This window comes from Hippichthys cyanospilos, chromosome 10 (genome assembly GCF_059441005.1).
Source record: "Hippichthys cyanospilos isolate Australia breed blue-spotted pipefish chromosome 10, RoL_Hcya_1.0, whole genome shotgun sequence".
Classification (NCBI taxonomy): Eukaryota; Metazoa; Chordata; class Actinopteri; order Syngnathiformes; family Syngnathidae; genus Hippichthys; species Hippichthys cyanospilos.
Genome location: NC_142378.1, coordinates 522,949 through 534,927, shown reverse-complemented (window position 1 = coordinate 534,927; position 11,979 = coordinate 522,949). Strand labels below are relative to the sequence as shown.

The 11,979-nt window shown below is 40.9% G+C and overlaps 3 protein-coding genes across 13 annotated transcripts; 2 read left to right on the top strand and 1 right to left on the bottom strand.

Moving 5' to 3' along the window:
• Window positions 1-159: 159 nt before the first annotated feature.
• On the top strand, window positions 160-3,545 carry rpp21 (ribonuclease P subunit p21). 8 transcript variants are annotated; one of them, XR_015866917.1, is made up of 8 exons: window positions 160-314; window positions 439-539; window positions 1,022-1,101; window positions 1,194-1,331; window positions 1,439-1,551; window positions 2,521-2,687; window positions 2,780-2,960; window positions 3,029-3,541. XR_015866917.1 is itself a non-coding variant. In XM_088424964.1 (6 exons), exons 1-5 carry the CDS (start codon window positions 258-260, stop codon window positions 1,546-1,548), a joined length of 486 nt encoding a protein of 161 aa, XP_088281090.1. In that variant the 5' UTR covers window positions 160-257; the 3' UTR covers window positions 1,549-1,551; window positions 2,521-3,545. The 8 variants fall into 8 exon arrangements, 3 of the variants coding, with proteins under 3 accessions (XP_088281090.1, XP_088281089.1, XP_088281088.1); XR_015866915.1 differs by having other exon boundaries at window positions 2,780-3,542; XR_015866916.1 differs by having other exon boundaries at window positions 2,592-2,687; window positions 2,780-3,541.
• Window positions 1,784-4,813, bottom strand: aqp12 (aquaporin 12). Of its 4 annotated transcripts, XM_088424956.1 has the most exons (4): window positions 4,394-4,608; window positions 2,575-3,244; window positions 2,157-2,273; window positions 1,788-2,042 (listed from the first exon to the last, which is right to left on the bottom strand). In XM_088424956.1, exons 2-4 carry the CDS (start codon window positions 3,167-3,169, stop codon window positions 1,918-1,920), a joined length of 837 nt encoding a protein of 278 aa, XP_088281082.1. In that variant the 5' UTR covers window positions 3,170-3,244; window positions 4,394-4,608; the 3' UTR covers window positions 1,788-1,917. The 4 variants fall into 4 exon arrangements, with proteins under 4 accessions (XP_088281080.1, XP_088281079.1, XP_088281081.1 ...); XM_088424954.1 differs by lacking the exon at window positions 4,394-4,608 and adding an exon at window positions 4,734-4,813 and having other exon boundaries at window positions 1,784-2,273; XM_088424953.1 differs by having other exon boundaries at window positions 1,784-2,273; window positions 4,394-4,623.
• On the top strand, window positions 4,190-11,929 carry slc35d1a (solute carrier family 35 member D1a). Its single transcript, XM_088424952.1, has 12 exons — window positions 4,190-4,602; window positions 4,750-4,783; window positions 4,890-4,976; window positions 6,007-6,074; window positions 6,150-6,221; window positions 6,292-6,360; window positions 7,157-7,259; window positions 7,596-7,688; window positions 7,875-7,942; window positions 8,671-8,749; window positions 9,076-9,158; window positions 10,639-11,929. The coding sequence occupies exons 1-12, from the start codon at window positions 4,493-4,495 to the stop codon at window positions 10,742-10,744; spliced, it is 972 nt and encodes a 323-aa protein (XP_088281078.1). The 5' UTR covers window positions 4,190-4,492; the 3' UTR covers window positions 10,745-11,929.
• The last annotated feature ends 50 nt before the right edge of the window (window positions 11,930-11,979 follow it).

The window sequence follows — 11,979 nt, the reverse complement described above, 5'->3', positions numbered from 1 at the left end:
TAAGATATTTCTCTAAATGTTTTTCCTCCTTAAAATATACGTAAATATAATTAATTTTGTAAATGTTTGTCGGAAAATACACTCAATTCATTTAAACGAACAACGCTTTCTCGGCTTTCGTAATGCTTTTATTTTGAAAGGAATTATCCGGATGCTTCATTAGTTTGCCGAAGAAGTGGACTCAAACGTTTGAGCACAGTGATGGAAACAATCTTTTAACAGACACATTTGAGATTTCTTCACAGCATTTCACCGTCATGTCTGGGAACATAAAGGATAAAGAAGCATACCTAAGACTGAATTATCTCTACCAGGTGAGTGAAAAGCAGCGAAGGAACGGTCTCTTGTCGAGCTAGCTAGCTAGCCGCTAATCGCTAGTCAGTTTCCCTCCTCCTGATTTGCAATTATCACATTTTTCCCGGCGTTGTTTTTCGACAGGCCGCTCATTGTGTTTTGGCCCAGAACCCTGAAAATGTGGAGCTTGCTCGTTTCTACTGTTTCACACAGCGGACTATCGCAAAACGTCTTGTTCTACGACAGTAAGTTAGCTAACCTCAGAAATTATCTTTTATTTTTTAAGGCGGAATTAAAAAATCAATTGTACTTCCTGTAAGTTTTTTGTTTGTTTGAATGGAGTTAACTTGAACTCATATACAGTACTTAGTTTGAAAATGTTCGATTGATGTGGAAAGTGTGGGTAAAAACTGTTATGATGTTGTGGTAAAATAATACTTATGACAATAAAACTCTAGAATCTTGAAAAATTATTTATAGGGGATGGGATTCTCTACAAAATGTATTTACTTAGTAGGGTCACTTTAAAAAAAAAATTCCCCCAGTCATCTTTTTGTTTCTTGAACTGCAGAATTTTTTTCATCACAATTCGTTTTTTTAAATAATATTTTTATTCTTGTTTTTTCTATTAAATAATCTATTTTTATAATCTGAACTACAACATTCTAGACTGCCATTAAATTCCAACTATGGTCATTTTCATTTGTGTATTTTTTTATTCCTATAGAGATCCATCTGTGAAAAGAACAATATGCAAGAATTGTTACTCCCTGCTCGTCCCAGGTTTGACGGCGACATCCAGACAGCGTAAACTGCACTCCTCGTTCCTTTCCCACTTTAAGGAATGAAACTGGAGGATGTTGACCATTGCCTACTTCACCTATGGTTTTGATCCATAGGCAAAAGGGGCAAGAAGAGGCGCGTCACTGTGCTGCGCTGTCTCAGCTGCAAGCATAGCAAGTCGCTACTGAACAAGCCCAATTATTGCTTATGGCAGGACCGTCCAGAGGCTCAGGCGCCGCTACAACAAAAACCAAGTAATGCCTCATTTACCTATATACCTAAATCTGTCTAAACAATTGTGGTTCAGGTGCATCCCTGGATAAAATATTTTGGAACTTTTTTTTTTTTTCTCCATCCACAGATCAAGATGCATTTGTTCAAAATCAGCCCAAAAAGACCAAACCTGAACAGTCCGATTGTCCCGAACCCAGCACAAGTACTTCCACTACAGAGCAAACGCCTCTATGCTAGCAAGTAACGCAAGTTTACAACCTCTTTTGTTGTATTACAATGAGTAATGAATTGAATTGTATTTATTTGAGTCCACTTTACTTACTGTCATTCTTGATGGCCTTTAGCTGGTGAAGTGGCAAAAAGAGGAGGGGGGGTTCTGAAAATGACTTTTGTGACTGAATATACCTGCTAACCGCCCAAAAAATACATTTTCACAAGAAAATCCAATGAACAAGATTGTGGATTATTATTATTTTTTTTTTAATAGGCCACGATTTTAGCCAAAATATTTTGTAGTTACATTTTGAAGCCTTTGTTGATCCTAATATCATGCTACGTTTGAAGGGTGGATCTTAAAAAAAAAAATAAGAGTGAAAACAAAGTCGTTCATTTCTTCTTCTTTTTTTCTCCTCCTTTGGGCACCCGGAAACGCGTCTTGTGAAAATAGAGCAGGTTCTTGGCAAAGAATCTTGGAATGTGGCCCATGTACAAGAGGAGGGCCAGAATCATTCCTGGAATTGCACAGAGAATCACTTGTGTATGTTTCACATTTGATATTTGGGCAAGTCCAAGAAAAATCATCCTTAAGTCACACGCAGCGCATCTTGTATGTGAGTGCAGTTTACCTGTGACGGGGGCCAGCCAGTAGACGAGCGCGTACTCGGCAAAGGTGAATCCGGGACAGTGGAAAGTGAGGCCGTAAGCTAACGACGGGTTGATGTAAGCCGACGTGTAGCCTTTGGCTGAAAAACAGAAAACAAGCTAGCTCAAGAATAAGAGTTTGATTTTGTCTCATTTTTGTTTGAAAAAATATGACTTTTTGTCTTGCTGACATTCATAAAAAAAGATGTATTTTTTGCTTATGAATAAGATGATAATCTTGTTGTATTCCATTTTTGTTCATAAAAGGAGATTTTTGAATGCTGTCCATATTGCTGGTCTTTTTTTCAAATATTGAATTCGATCAAATTTTTTTTTGCTTGAAATTAGCCTTTAACCGCATCACTGCTTCACTGCATCAAGCACTGCTCTGAAATAGCGTACCTATGTGTGACATGAAGGTGAGTAGCAGAGCTGCGACGGGCACCCGGATGAACGCGCTTCTGCGTCTCAGGAAGAGGAGCGGCAGGTGAAAGAGAAGCGCGCACACCCCCTCGGTAAAGAAGCCCTGCATGGGCGAGACCAACAGTGACGTGCTGCATTCCCTTGCCATCAAGTTCTTGATCATGTGCATGTCGGTTAACTCCAGGCTCCAGTAATACTCCGCCGCCAGTACGGCCAGGTGAGCCCCCAGAAAATGGGAGGCGACGGCCAGGATAGTGGCCATGGGCGCGGCGTCCAGCTGAAGGAACCTCAGCACGCTCACGCCGGGGTTCCCCGAATCGGCGCCGCAGACGGCGCCGTGGACCAGCAGCACCGCCAACAGAATGGTCAGCGTCACGTCCGGGCCCAAGCCCCCGGCCCACTCGCCCACCTCCACTATGGTCTGCACCTCCAGCCGGCACGCCGCCAGCATGAACGACGACGACAACTCTGACAGGAAGGCCAGCCGCCGCCGCTTTTTCAGCAGCGCCCGCAGCGAGGCCGCCAAAATGACGCACGCCGAGAAGTAGCCCAGAGAGGCGTTGAGTCCCGACATGTTCGCCGGGGGTTCTCGCTCGTATGACGACGTGGCGCATGCCGCTTCTTATCTGGCGCCGCGGGCCGCTGACACCTGCCAAAATACACACGGGCCTTTTTGCAAGGTCAGGTCAGCGAGCGGGTCACAAAATCAACGACCGATCGCTTGGAATCCCGTATTATTAAAATGATGCTCATGTAACGTTTTATTGGCACATTTGCCATTTGTACTACACGTTTTAGCATTGACACCAAAAAAATCAACCATTAAAAGAGGGTGAGGGAAAAAAAAGTCATGATCATGGTATAGAGCATGTTTGTTTATTAGATTTTGCTTCTTTAAAAATGTTTTGTTTCAGTGTTCATTTTAGTTAATTTAACAATATTAAAATATTATAAAACAAAATCAAATCTTTTTACTGCTGAAAATGGCTAAAAGGTTGGTTGATGCATTTAAATGCAGTATTTTTTCAAGTACAGCATTGAAACGAGACAAATTATATTTTGCATAGTAAGCTACCGGTAAATTCCAATGATCAAACTATACATTGAGCGATACCAAAAGAAGTACTTTAAAAATGAACACTAAAAGCATATACTCACTCCACGCAATTAACTACCCAGAGCGTGCGCGCTGATGCAGTGCCCTTTTGCGCATTTTGATTTACATACGTGATTTTTAGATTATTTTAACTGATATTATTACTTGCGCTTGGAATGTTTGCATTTTCTCAATATGCACTGAACAAGAGAAAGCAGCTCCCCATATCTCGTTGTACTGCGTACAATGACGATAACTCTAAATATTATATTTGAATTTTTTATTTTTAAGCTGTTAACCTATTTTGTTCATTTTCTATCTCATTTATTGTTATTTCGTCTATTTTTGTTAACTACGGCAATGCATTACATTTGAGTAAGTCGCCCCTGCCAACATGGCCACCAGGTCGGCACATCGGTTAGCTAGTTTGCGACAGCGCGATTGCTCGTCTGGGCCTACATTTTGATTGGATAGTGAGATCACATATCCTCGTAAAGCCGGAAGTCCCGAATCTCACCGTGGAAGCGTGTACATTATTCCCCCCTAAACATTTCTATCTTAAGGTAGCCCGTCACCGGTCCTTATTTTAAACGCACGTGGAATATTAAAAGCAAAATGGGCGGGTACAAAAGTTATTGAGCGGTACTGGGAGAGCTGGTAAAACGAGCCCCGACGTCACCATCGCCGCGGTTACGTACGTACACGTAAGTACTCGCGTGCGCGAGAGCGAGCCAGGCAGCGACCGAATGGCTGGGCGACCGAAGCCGACGCTCCCCAGTGCGGAATGACAACTCGTCGGGGATGGCGGACAAACCACCGACGGTGTTCCATAAGCTATTCGCCGCCGGCTTTTACGCACTCAGTTCGTTTGTCATCGTCATAGTGAACAAAAGCGTGCTGAGCAGCTACAGGTAACAAACGAGCCGCAGAACTCAAGCTAAAGTTGTTAGCCAAGTTAGCTTCGCGGCAACTTTTGATGTCGCCGTTTCAATAGCCAGCCACCTCTCACACGATGAGATTATTCGTCAGCACTCACGCTCACTTTTTCACCTTCGTAGGTTCCCTTCGTCAATATGCGTTGGGATTGGGCAAGTGAGTTTCGCAACATTTTCCCCTAAACACAAGATTCATTGACTTGTAGCTGAGATGCAGCTGTTTCTTTTTTTTTTTTTACGCGTGAGTGTGTGTGTGTTTGCAGATGTTGGCAACGGTGCTCGTCTTGTGGGTGGGCAAGGCAGCGAGGGTGATCAGCTTCCCAGATTTGGACAAGAAAATACCTCGCAAGGTGAAAACACCTGTACATAATGATGTTTTTTTTCTTATTTGTTTGCACCTCCATTTAATTTGCTTCCTTCTGCACCTCCACCTAATTGGATTGATTCAACTTCTGAACACATTTCATCAAGATGAACAAAATCAGAAGAAAACAGCACCAATACATCATAGTTTAGTATACGTTAGAAAGAAGTAGAAAACTTTACTAGTTGTAACTAGGGGACCACAGACCGGTCCACGCTTGACAATTTTATCGTAGGGGGGGGGGGGGGGGGGGGGACGAATGACAAAGTGCATATAAAATATGAACTCACCGTCAACGCCAAGCTAAGGTGAAATTTTGGAGCCTAAGTGACCAAACGAATCGATGTGATTTCAGCCAATTTTCAAAATAATAAAATAAAATAATAAAATAAAATAATAGTTTTTTCGAACTAAAGTATCTTTCAGACTTGGATAATGCATGAAACAAAAATAGTTCATTCTTTCAAGTGCGGCTCATGCGGCTCGGGATCTGTTTGTCTCGGTAGCGGGGGCCACATGAAGGAAAATATATTCTCTAGTATAACAGAAATTTGTATGATTTTTTTTTTTTAATGCTGCGCATAGAGGTTTGTTTTTCCAATTAAACTCTGAGCGCCATAGCAGAGTAAAAGTGCAAAACAAACATTTGCAGAGTCACGTTCAGTTTTAGTCTGTATGTCATGCTTCAAACACAGTGAATGTAGTAGAAAATTGTGTTGGGCAAAAACTACATTTTGCAGCGTAATATTGAGTTTCTTGTGGTTAATGCTTCAAATACAGTGAATATAGTAAAACAAAAACATGCATGAAAAATTAACATTGCTTCTTGGTGGGTCGTGACCTTTTCTCGCGCCTGTGTAAAATTGGCATTTTCACCCCCCTCTTATTGGCGCTTACCCAATTATCTTGGTAGCCTTATATTTTTCAACCTTTTCAATTCTATCTCATAATTATTGAAACTGTGTGAATCACTAATCAACGATTTGCACTTCCCGCCCCCCTTTTTTAATCTTTAGACGTTTCCTCTACCTCTTCTTTATGTGGGCAATCAAATTTGTGGTCTTTATGGAACCAAAAGACTCAAGTAAGTTTTTGGAATAGTAGTTAAGTTAAATACGTTTTATTCATCAGATTGACCGTTCTGCTTTCTTTGCTCTAGCTTGCCGATGTTTACTGTACTGCGGAGGTTCTCCATCTTGTTCACAATGTTGGCAGAGGGATTTTTGCTCAAGTAAGCTTTTTGTATTGGAACTCAATTGGGTGCGGAGCGTTTCAGTTGATGTCCTTCCTCATTTTGACAGGAAGAAATTCTCCAGGTCAGTCCAACTGACGGTGTTTACAATGATACTTGGGGCCTTTGTCGCTGCCAGGTCAGTTTATTTACTTATTTATTCTTACTGCACCCAAATGTCCCGACGCTCTTAAAATGTCTAAGCGTGTTGATTGAACAACTTTTTTTTTTAAGTTGAATCGTTTTTGTTTTCAAGAGGAACACAGCAGCATTTTCTTAGTTTTTTTGCAGCCCCATTCATCTAATTGCAGTGTTCAGGTTAATAACGTGTTTGTAGGTTATGAATTACTGTAAGTATGAAAATCCACTTGCTTTTATCCATTTTAGGGTGTGGTCATTTTGCAACTCGCCTCTGCCTGAAAATGACATAGTAATTGTGTAGGGCTCAGTTAATTACCAATTCCGACTCATCTTGCGAAGGTCACACAGTTAACGCGGAAAACAGGTGAGACGTGATTGGTCAAATGCCCGAGCCATTGCGATAGCATTTTCTATTCCACAAACACAATATTAACCGTAAGGCTGTGTTTCGAGTAGTACGATACAAATACAATAGAACGTATTCTTGTAAATTCATTTTTTGCCTTCTTTAAATACGTCTTAGACAATATCCATCCTCGTAAATCCAAGTAAACTCGTCCCTCTAATTTTCTACGGTCAATTAATTTCTCAAATTCATTTTTATTTTTGTGAATACAAAACGGTGCAGCAACACAAATAGACAGACATTTTAACATTACCCGCAGGCCTTTTCTTTATCCTCCGTGAAGAACAACTTGTACAGTTGCCACCTTCTCCACATTCTCTTGTCTTAAACGCATCAGTTAGTAAACGTCAAATGCATAAACGTAAAATTAGTCCTCATCACTTTATAGCGCAGACATGTCCTTCGACCTGCCGGGCTACATCTTCATCCTCCTCAACGACGTGCTCACCGCCGCCAACGGCGCTTACGTCAAGCAGAAATTGGAAGCCAAGGTACGTGGCTGAGACTGCCCGTGAATAGCAGTCATTGTTGGGGAGGGGGTCCGTTTTTGGGACTCGGCCCAACAAAGCTGACCTGTCTTTCTTCGTTTGCGCTCAAGAAACTCTGCGCGCTTTGATGGCGATGGCTTTTTTTCCCCCCTCGACGAAAAATACAAACTTGCGTGGTTTGGAGCATTTTTTTAAGTACTTGTAAAAGTAAAAAAAAGTGGAAAAATCAAAGTGGGTCGAATTTATTTCTTTACTCGGTCTACGCTTTACAGTGTAATAGAATTTGGGAACTGGAAGCAACCCCAACTTTACATTTCCTTTTTTCTTTGTGTTTGACAGGAGTTGGGCAAATACGGCTTGCTTTATTATAACGCGTTATTTATGATCTTGCCCACTGTGCTGCTGGCTCATGTGACCGGAGACATACAGAAGGTAAGCCAGGCTCAATTGCCGGGAGGTCCGCTTCCTGCCGGAGCCGGAGCCCGAGCCGGAGCCAGAGCGCTCTCTTGTTAATGGCCAGGCTGCTGCGAGGCCCCGCTATCCTTTTCGACACAAAGCTGCCACTATGTACCTTTTAATGCAGTCGCTACAGCACTTTCTCTGTTTTTCTGCGACTAGGCCGTGGATTATGACGGCTGGTCGGACGTCTTCTTCCTCATACAGTTCTTCTTGTCCTGCGTTATGGGGTAAGGAGATGGCGGCCATGTGACGCGTGTGTCCGCTTGTATTGGTCGCTATATCTATATATAATATGTATGGCGCTTTTATGTGTAAACGGAGTATTTCATGGGTGTCAAACATACGCCCCGCGGGCCAGATGCGGCCTGCAAAGCGGTTTGAGACGGCCCGTGAGATGTTTGGCAAATCACCGTAATTTATGAGCCCTTTGCCTTTTTATATATATATATATATATACACATATATACATATTTATGAACCTAATGCCAACAGATTTTGAAATCGGAGCATTGCGTCGATAGCACAAACGTTACGGTAGATGATATGTTTTCAAGTGCTGGAGGAGGCGGAAGCTGTGCCTTGGAGTGGAGAGGCTGGACCCATCTTATTATGTCTTCTAAAATATGTTTTGTTTTCATGAAAGAATGGAAAAATTATACAAAATTTCCATCCATTTCATTTAATTGAAGGATAATGCCATTTGGGATACATAAGGGACTAAAAAGGAAGTTACTTCATTTATCTTTATGTTGTTATTTTTTGCTTTTCAAAAATATATTTAAAATCAATTCCCACTTTTTGCGCTGAATTGGGACTAGGCTGGCGCACATAGCAAAAATGTCCATGAAATGACCACTAATTGATTTTGAGTTATATAGCATGATTATAAATTAACATTCTTGTGAGCTAGTTAGTGTCAAGTGTTGACTTTTTTTTTTTTTTTCTTTTTGCGCAGGTTTGTCCTCATGTACTCCATTGTGTTTTGTACCCACTACAACTCTGCACTGACCACCACCATCTTGGGCTGCATCAAGGTACTGATGGGGAAATGAAGCCTCGTGAAGCACGCGCGATAAAAGATAAAGGCTGGTGCAATTGAACACTGTTACATTTCCACTATCTATAAACCACGGGTGGCGTTTAGAGGAGCAACAACTATATAAATGTATGTATATATCTATACATATCAAACTTGCTTCACGAGGCTTGGTTTGACGTCACCAAGCGGCGGCACAGCGAAACCTTTCTTATGGCGACATTGGGATTTGATTATTTTTTTGAGGTGGGGGAGCGGGGTCCAAAGCATTTCAGGTTTTTTAGATGTCGTGGCAAAACTGATCTTCTCCCGATCGTATTTCAGAATGTCCTGGTGACGTACATTGGAATGGTCTTCATTGGAGACTACATCTTCTCCTGGACCAACTTCGTAGGGTTGAACATAAGGTATGAAACACTACATTTTAAAGCAGGCTTATCATATTTGACATCTTAAAGGGCCTACAACTCTTTGAAGATTTGAAAAATGTTACCCGCTTGATTTCTCAACCTAATCACTCCCAATTTGCTCTTTTTCTTTATGGATGCATTTCTATGCAGGCCTGGCTTATGCACTCAGCGCTGGTAAATACACGGCTTATCCACCCACGTCTTTTAGATTTGTTTTTGTTCTGGGTAGGGTAGGAGAGTGTGCACCGAATCGGCCGAGTAAACGGCAACGTTTCATTTATTAGTTTCAACGTTTTACTCTAGGAAATGCACAAGTGGTGGAAATGTGTGTTTGGAAGCACTCAAACGGATTTTCAACTTGTGTAGTAAATTATTCATCTGGAACTTTTGTTATGAGTAATGGTTTCCCGCGGGGACCCATTTGATAGGAGGAACGGCTGTTTCGTGTATGTGCTTTCTTAAAACTGTTTTGCATATAAGTGTCAGTGAAACACCCGTTTTTGGCTCCTTCGTTCACCCCGCCGGGATAGGCTCCAGCGCCCCGCGATCCTCCTGAGGATAAACGGTCAAGATGATGGATGGATGGATGGATGGATGGATGGATGGATGTTTTGTGGTGAAGCGTGCGAGGCAGCCACACCACGAGAGATGCGCTTTTGTCAACAAGATGTTTCCAACAAAGGAATACAAATTGCCAGTGTGCAAAACGTAATTTACCGTACATGGTTAAATTCCAGTGGAAAGTTTAAATATTATGTTCGAATCGCTTCGAAGAAAAAAAACGAAGCTGTCTGTATTTAATTACACTTTTGACCACAAGATGTCGTCAAATGTTTAATTTGATGTAGTGAGTTTGATGGGGAGCAGGTAGTTGACTACAGTGAAAATTTGGTTGGAAATGATTAACTATCGTATGCTGTAATTCTGGTTTTACAGTCACTTTATAATACATATGTATATTGTGCGATATCTTGGAAGTGTAAGTTGTTAGCGTGGAGAAAAAATGGCATTTGTAAGTGCAAAAAGGGTTTGGTACACTTTTACAATTTTGTGTTATTACTCTCAATTAAGTTTTTTTTTAAACGTTTGTATTGCTGTAAAAAGAACATAAGAAATTCCAAGTGGCAACTTAGGAGTTCAGCGTTCCCTCTCTACATCATGGTTCGGTTTTGCGGCTTCACTCTTTAGCAGATTTTCATTTATGACCATTACTTTTTCTATTATAGGTTTATGTTGCTTTTTTTTCTATTACAGATTTATCAAAATATAGCAAATTTATTTAAAAAATATACTAATAATTCAACGTCTATTGCATGGATTTTGATTTATAACCAAAAACTCTGTACTTTTCTCTGCTTTGTAATTTTTGGTTACTGCAGGTTTTTTTGAAAGGAACGATAAATGAGGGAACGGTAGCGATATTTGAATATTGTTGGCTGCGGATTTGACTTTCCTCTTCATGCTTTTGTGTCGGCAGCATCGCAGCCAGCCTGGTGTATTCGTACATCACGCTGCGTGAGGACCAGCCCGGCAAGGCCAGCGAAAGCACCAAGATGGACATTAAGGGCAAAGTGGTTGTATGACACTGGATTCTTTTCGCTTAAGGTCACATACAAGTTCTTTTTTTGTTTAAATTTGTTTTAAGTTGTATTTATGTCTAGAGAGTGTCTGACGGTTAAAAATCGTTGGTTACGCAAATACGGTTACAATATATTTTTTAAAGAAACGGTAGCGTTTGTATTTTTAAGTGTCGAGAAGGGAAAATATTTATGGACTTTTTTTTAAAAGACATTTTACTGGAGACATACGCATGAGAGTGCCAGCTGTTACTTAATGGTGGTGTTTCCAAAAAAAAAAACAACTAAGCATTATCACAAAATCACATTGTCAGAAATTCTGTCTGCTTTGAAGAAGAACCACAAATATTGTAATGTTTACTGCCAGGAGGCTGACATTCCGCGGACAATTTTAAGCAACTTCTTTGAAGGGACAGTGTGTAAGATTTTGATCCTTTTTCACTCAAGAGGAATAAATTAAATGATTGTAAATTTCAAAAACTTGCAAACCAATGTGTTGTTAATGACCACCTGTATGTTTTAAATGAAATCCTAGGTCTAGTTATCATTAAATGATATTACGTGAGGGGTGGCACTTCTCCGGAGGCGCCCATGTTCGTTATGGCTCCGGACAATGGGAAATGCAGCACCTGCAGCGCCTCCTGCTGGCCGTAATGAAAAAGGCTTACGCACTATCCCTTTAAATGGCAGATTATCAGAAGTCGTCGTTGAATCTATCAATTGTCACACCTTTGCGTTGGAGCTGTTTACGAAGGAATGTAACATGGGAGGCCTTCCGTATCCTATTTGCACACTCAGTCTTTCAGTCTGTTACTATATTTTTGCACATACACTGTCACAACATTTGGAGAGCGTGAAAAAGTCTCGTTTACCTTCACCTGGGTCAAATTGTCCAGGCGCGTGCGATGGGCTATTATGCAGTTATTGTTACTTTTAAATGCACTCTGATAGGTCCGCCACAGCGCCTCGTGGAAAGTCAGCTTTTTAGATTTTGTGGGATACGTACGGATGGCTTTTTTTTTTCTTTTTTTTTTTTTCAAAAGTCTGGTACGAATGAGTTTTTCATCAATTATTTTTTTGGGCTAAAATGATTGAATGATTCAAAGGTAACTTTTTTTTTTTTTTTTTTTTTAAGATGTTTTCCAATGTTACAACATTTGTTACTGTCATCAAATTAAAAGGTGAGCCATTTGGGTCTTTGTTTTCATCTAGCTGTGCCTCATTGAATCACAGTCAGATTA

Excerpts from the sequence above, each read along its gene's own strand:
- rpp21 (XM_088424964.1), top strand. The coding sequence starts at position 258 with ATGTCTGGGAACATAAAGGATAAAGAAGCATACCTAAGACTGAATTAT. Across the intron at positions 315-438 it reads GACTGAATTATCTCTACCAG|GCCGCTCATTGTGTTTTGGC; the intron begins GTGAGTGAAAAG and ends GTTTTTCGACAG. Across the intron at positions 1,332-1,438 it reads GCCGCTACAACAAAAACCAA|ATCAAGATGCATTTGTTCAA; the intron begins GTAATGCCTCAT and ends CTCCATCCACAG.
- slc35d1a (XM_088424952.1), top strand. The coding sequence starts at position 4,493 with ATGGCGGACAAACCACCGACGGTGTTCCATAAGCTATTCGCCGCCGGC. Across the intron at positions 4,977-6,006 it reads ACAAGAAAATACCTCGCAAG|ACGTTTCCTCTACCTCTTCT; the intron begins GTGAAAACACCT and ends TTTAATCTTTAG. Across the intron at positions 7,260-7,595 it reads AGCAGAAATTGGAAGCCAAG|GAGTTGGGCAAATACGGCTT; the intron begins GTACGTGGCTGA and ends TGTGTTTGACAG.
- aqp12 (XM_088424954.1), bottom strand. The coding sequence starts at position 3,169 with ATGTCGGGACTCAACGCCTCTCTGGGCTACTTCTCGGCGTGCGTCATT. Across the intron at positions 2,274-2,574 it reads CACCTTCATGTCACACATAG|CCAAAGGCTACACGTCGGCT; the intron begins GTACGCTATTTC and ends TCTGTTTTTCAG.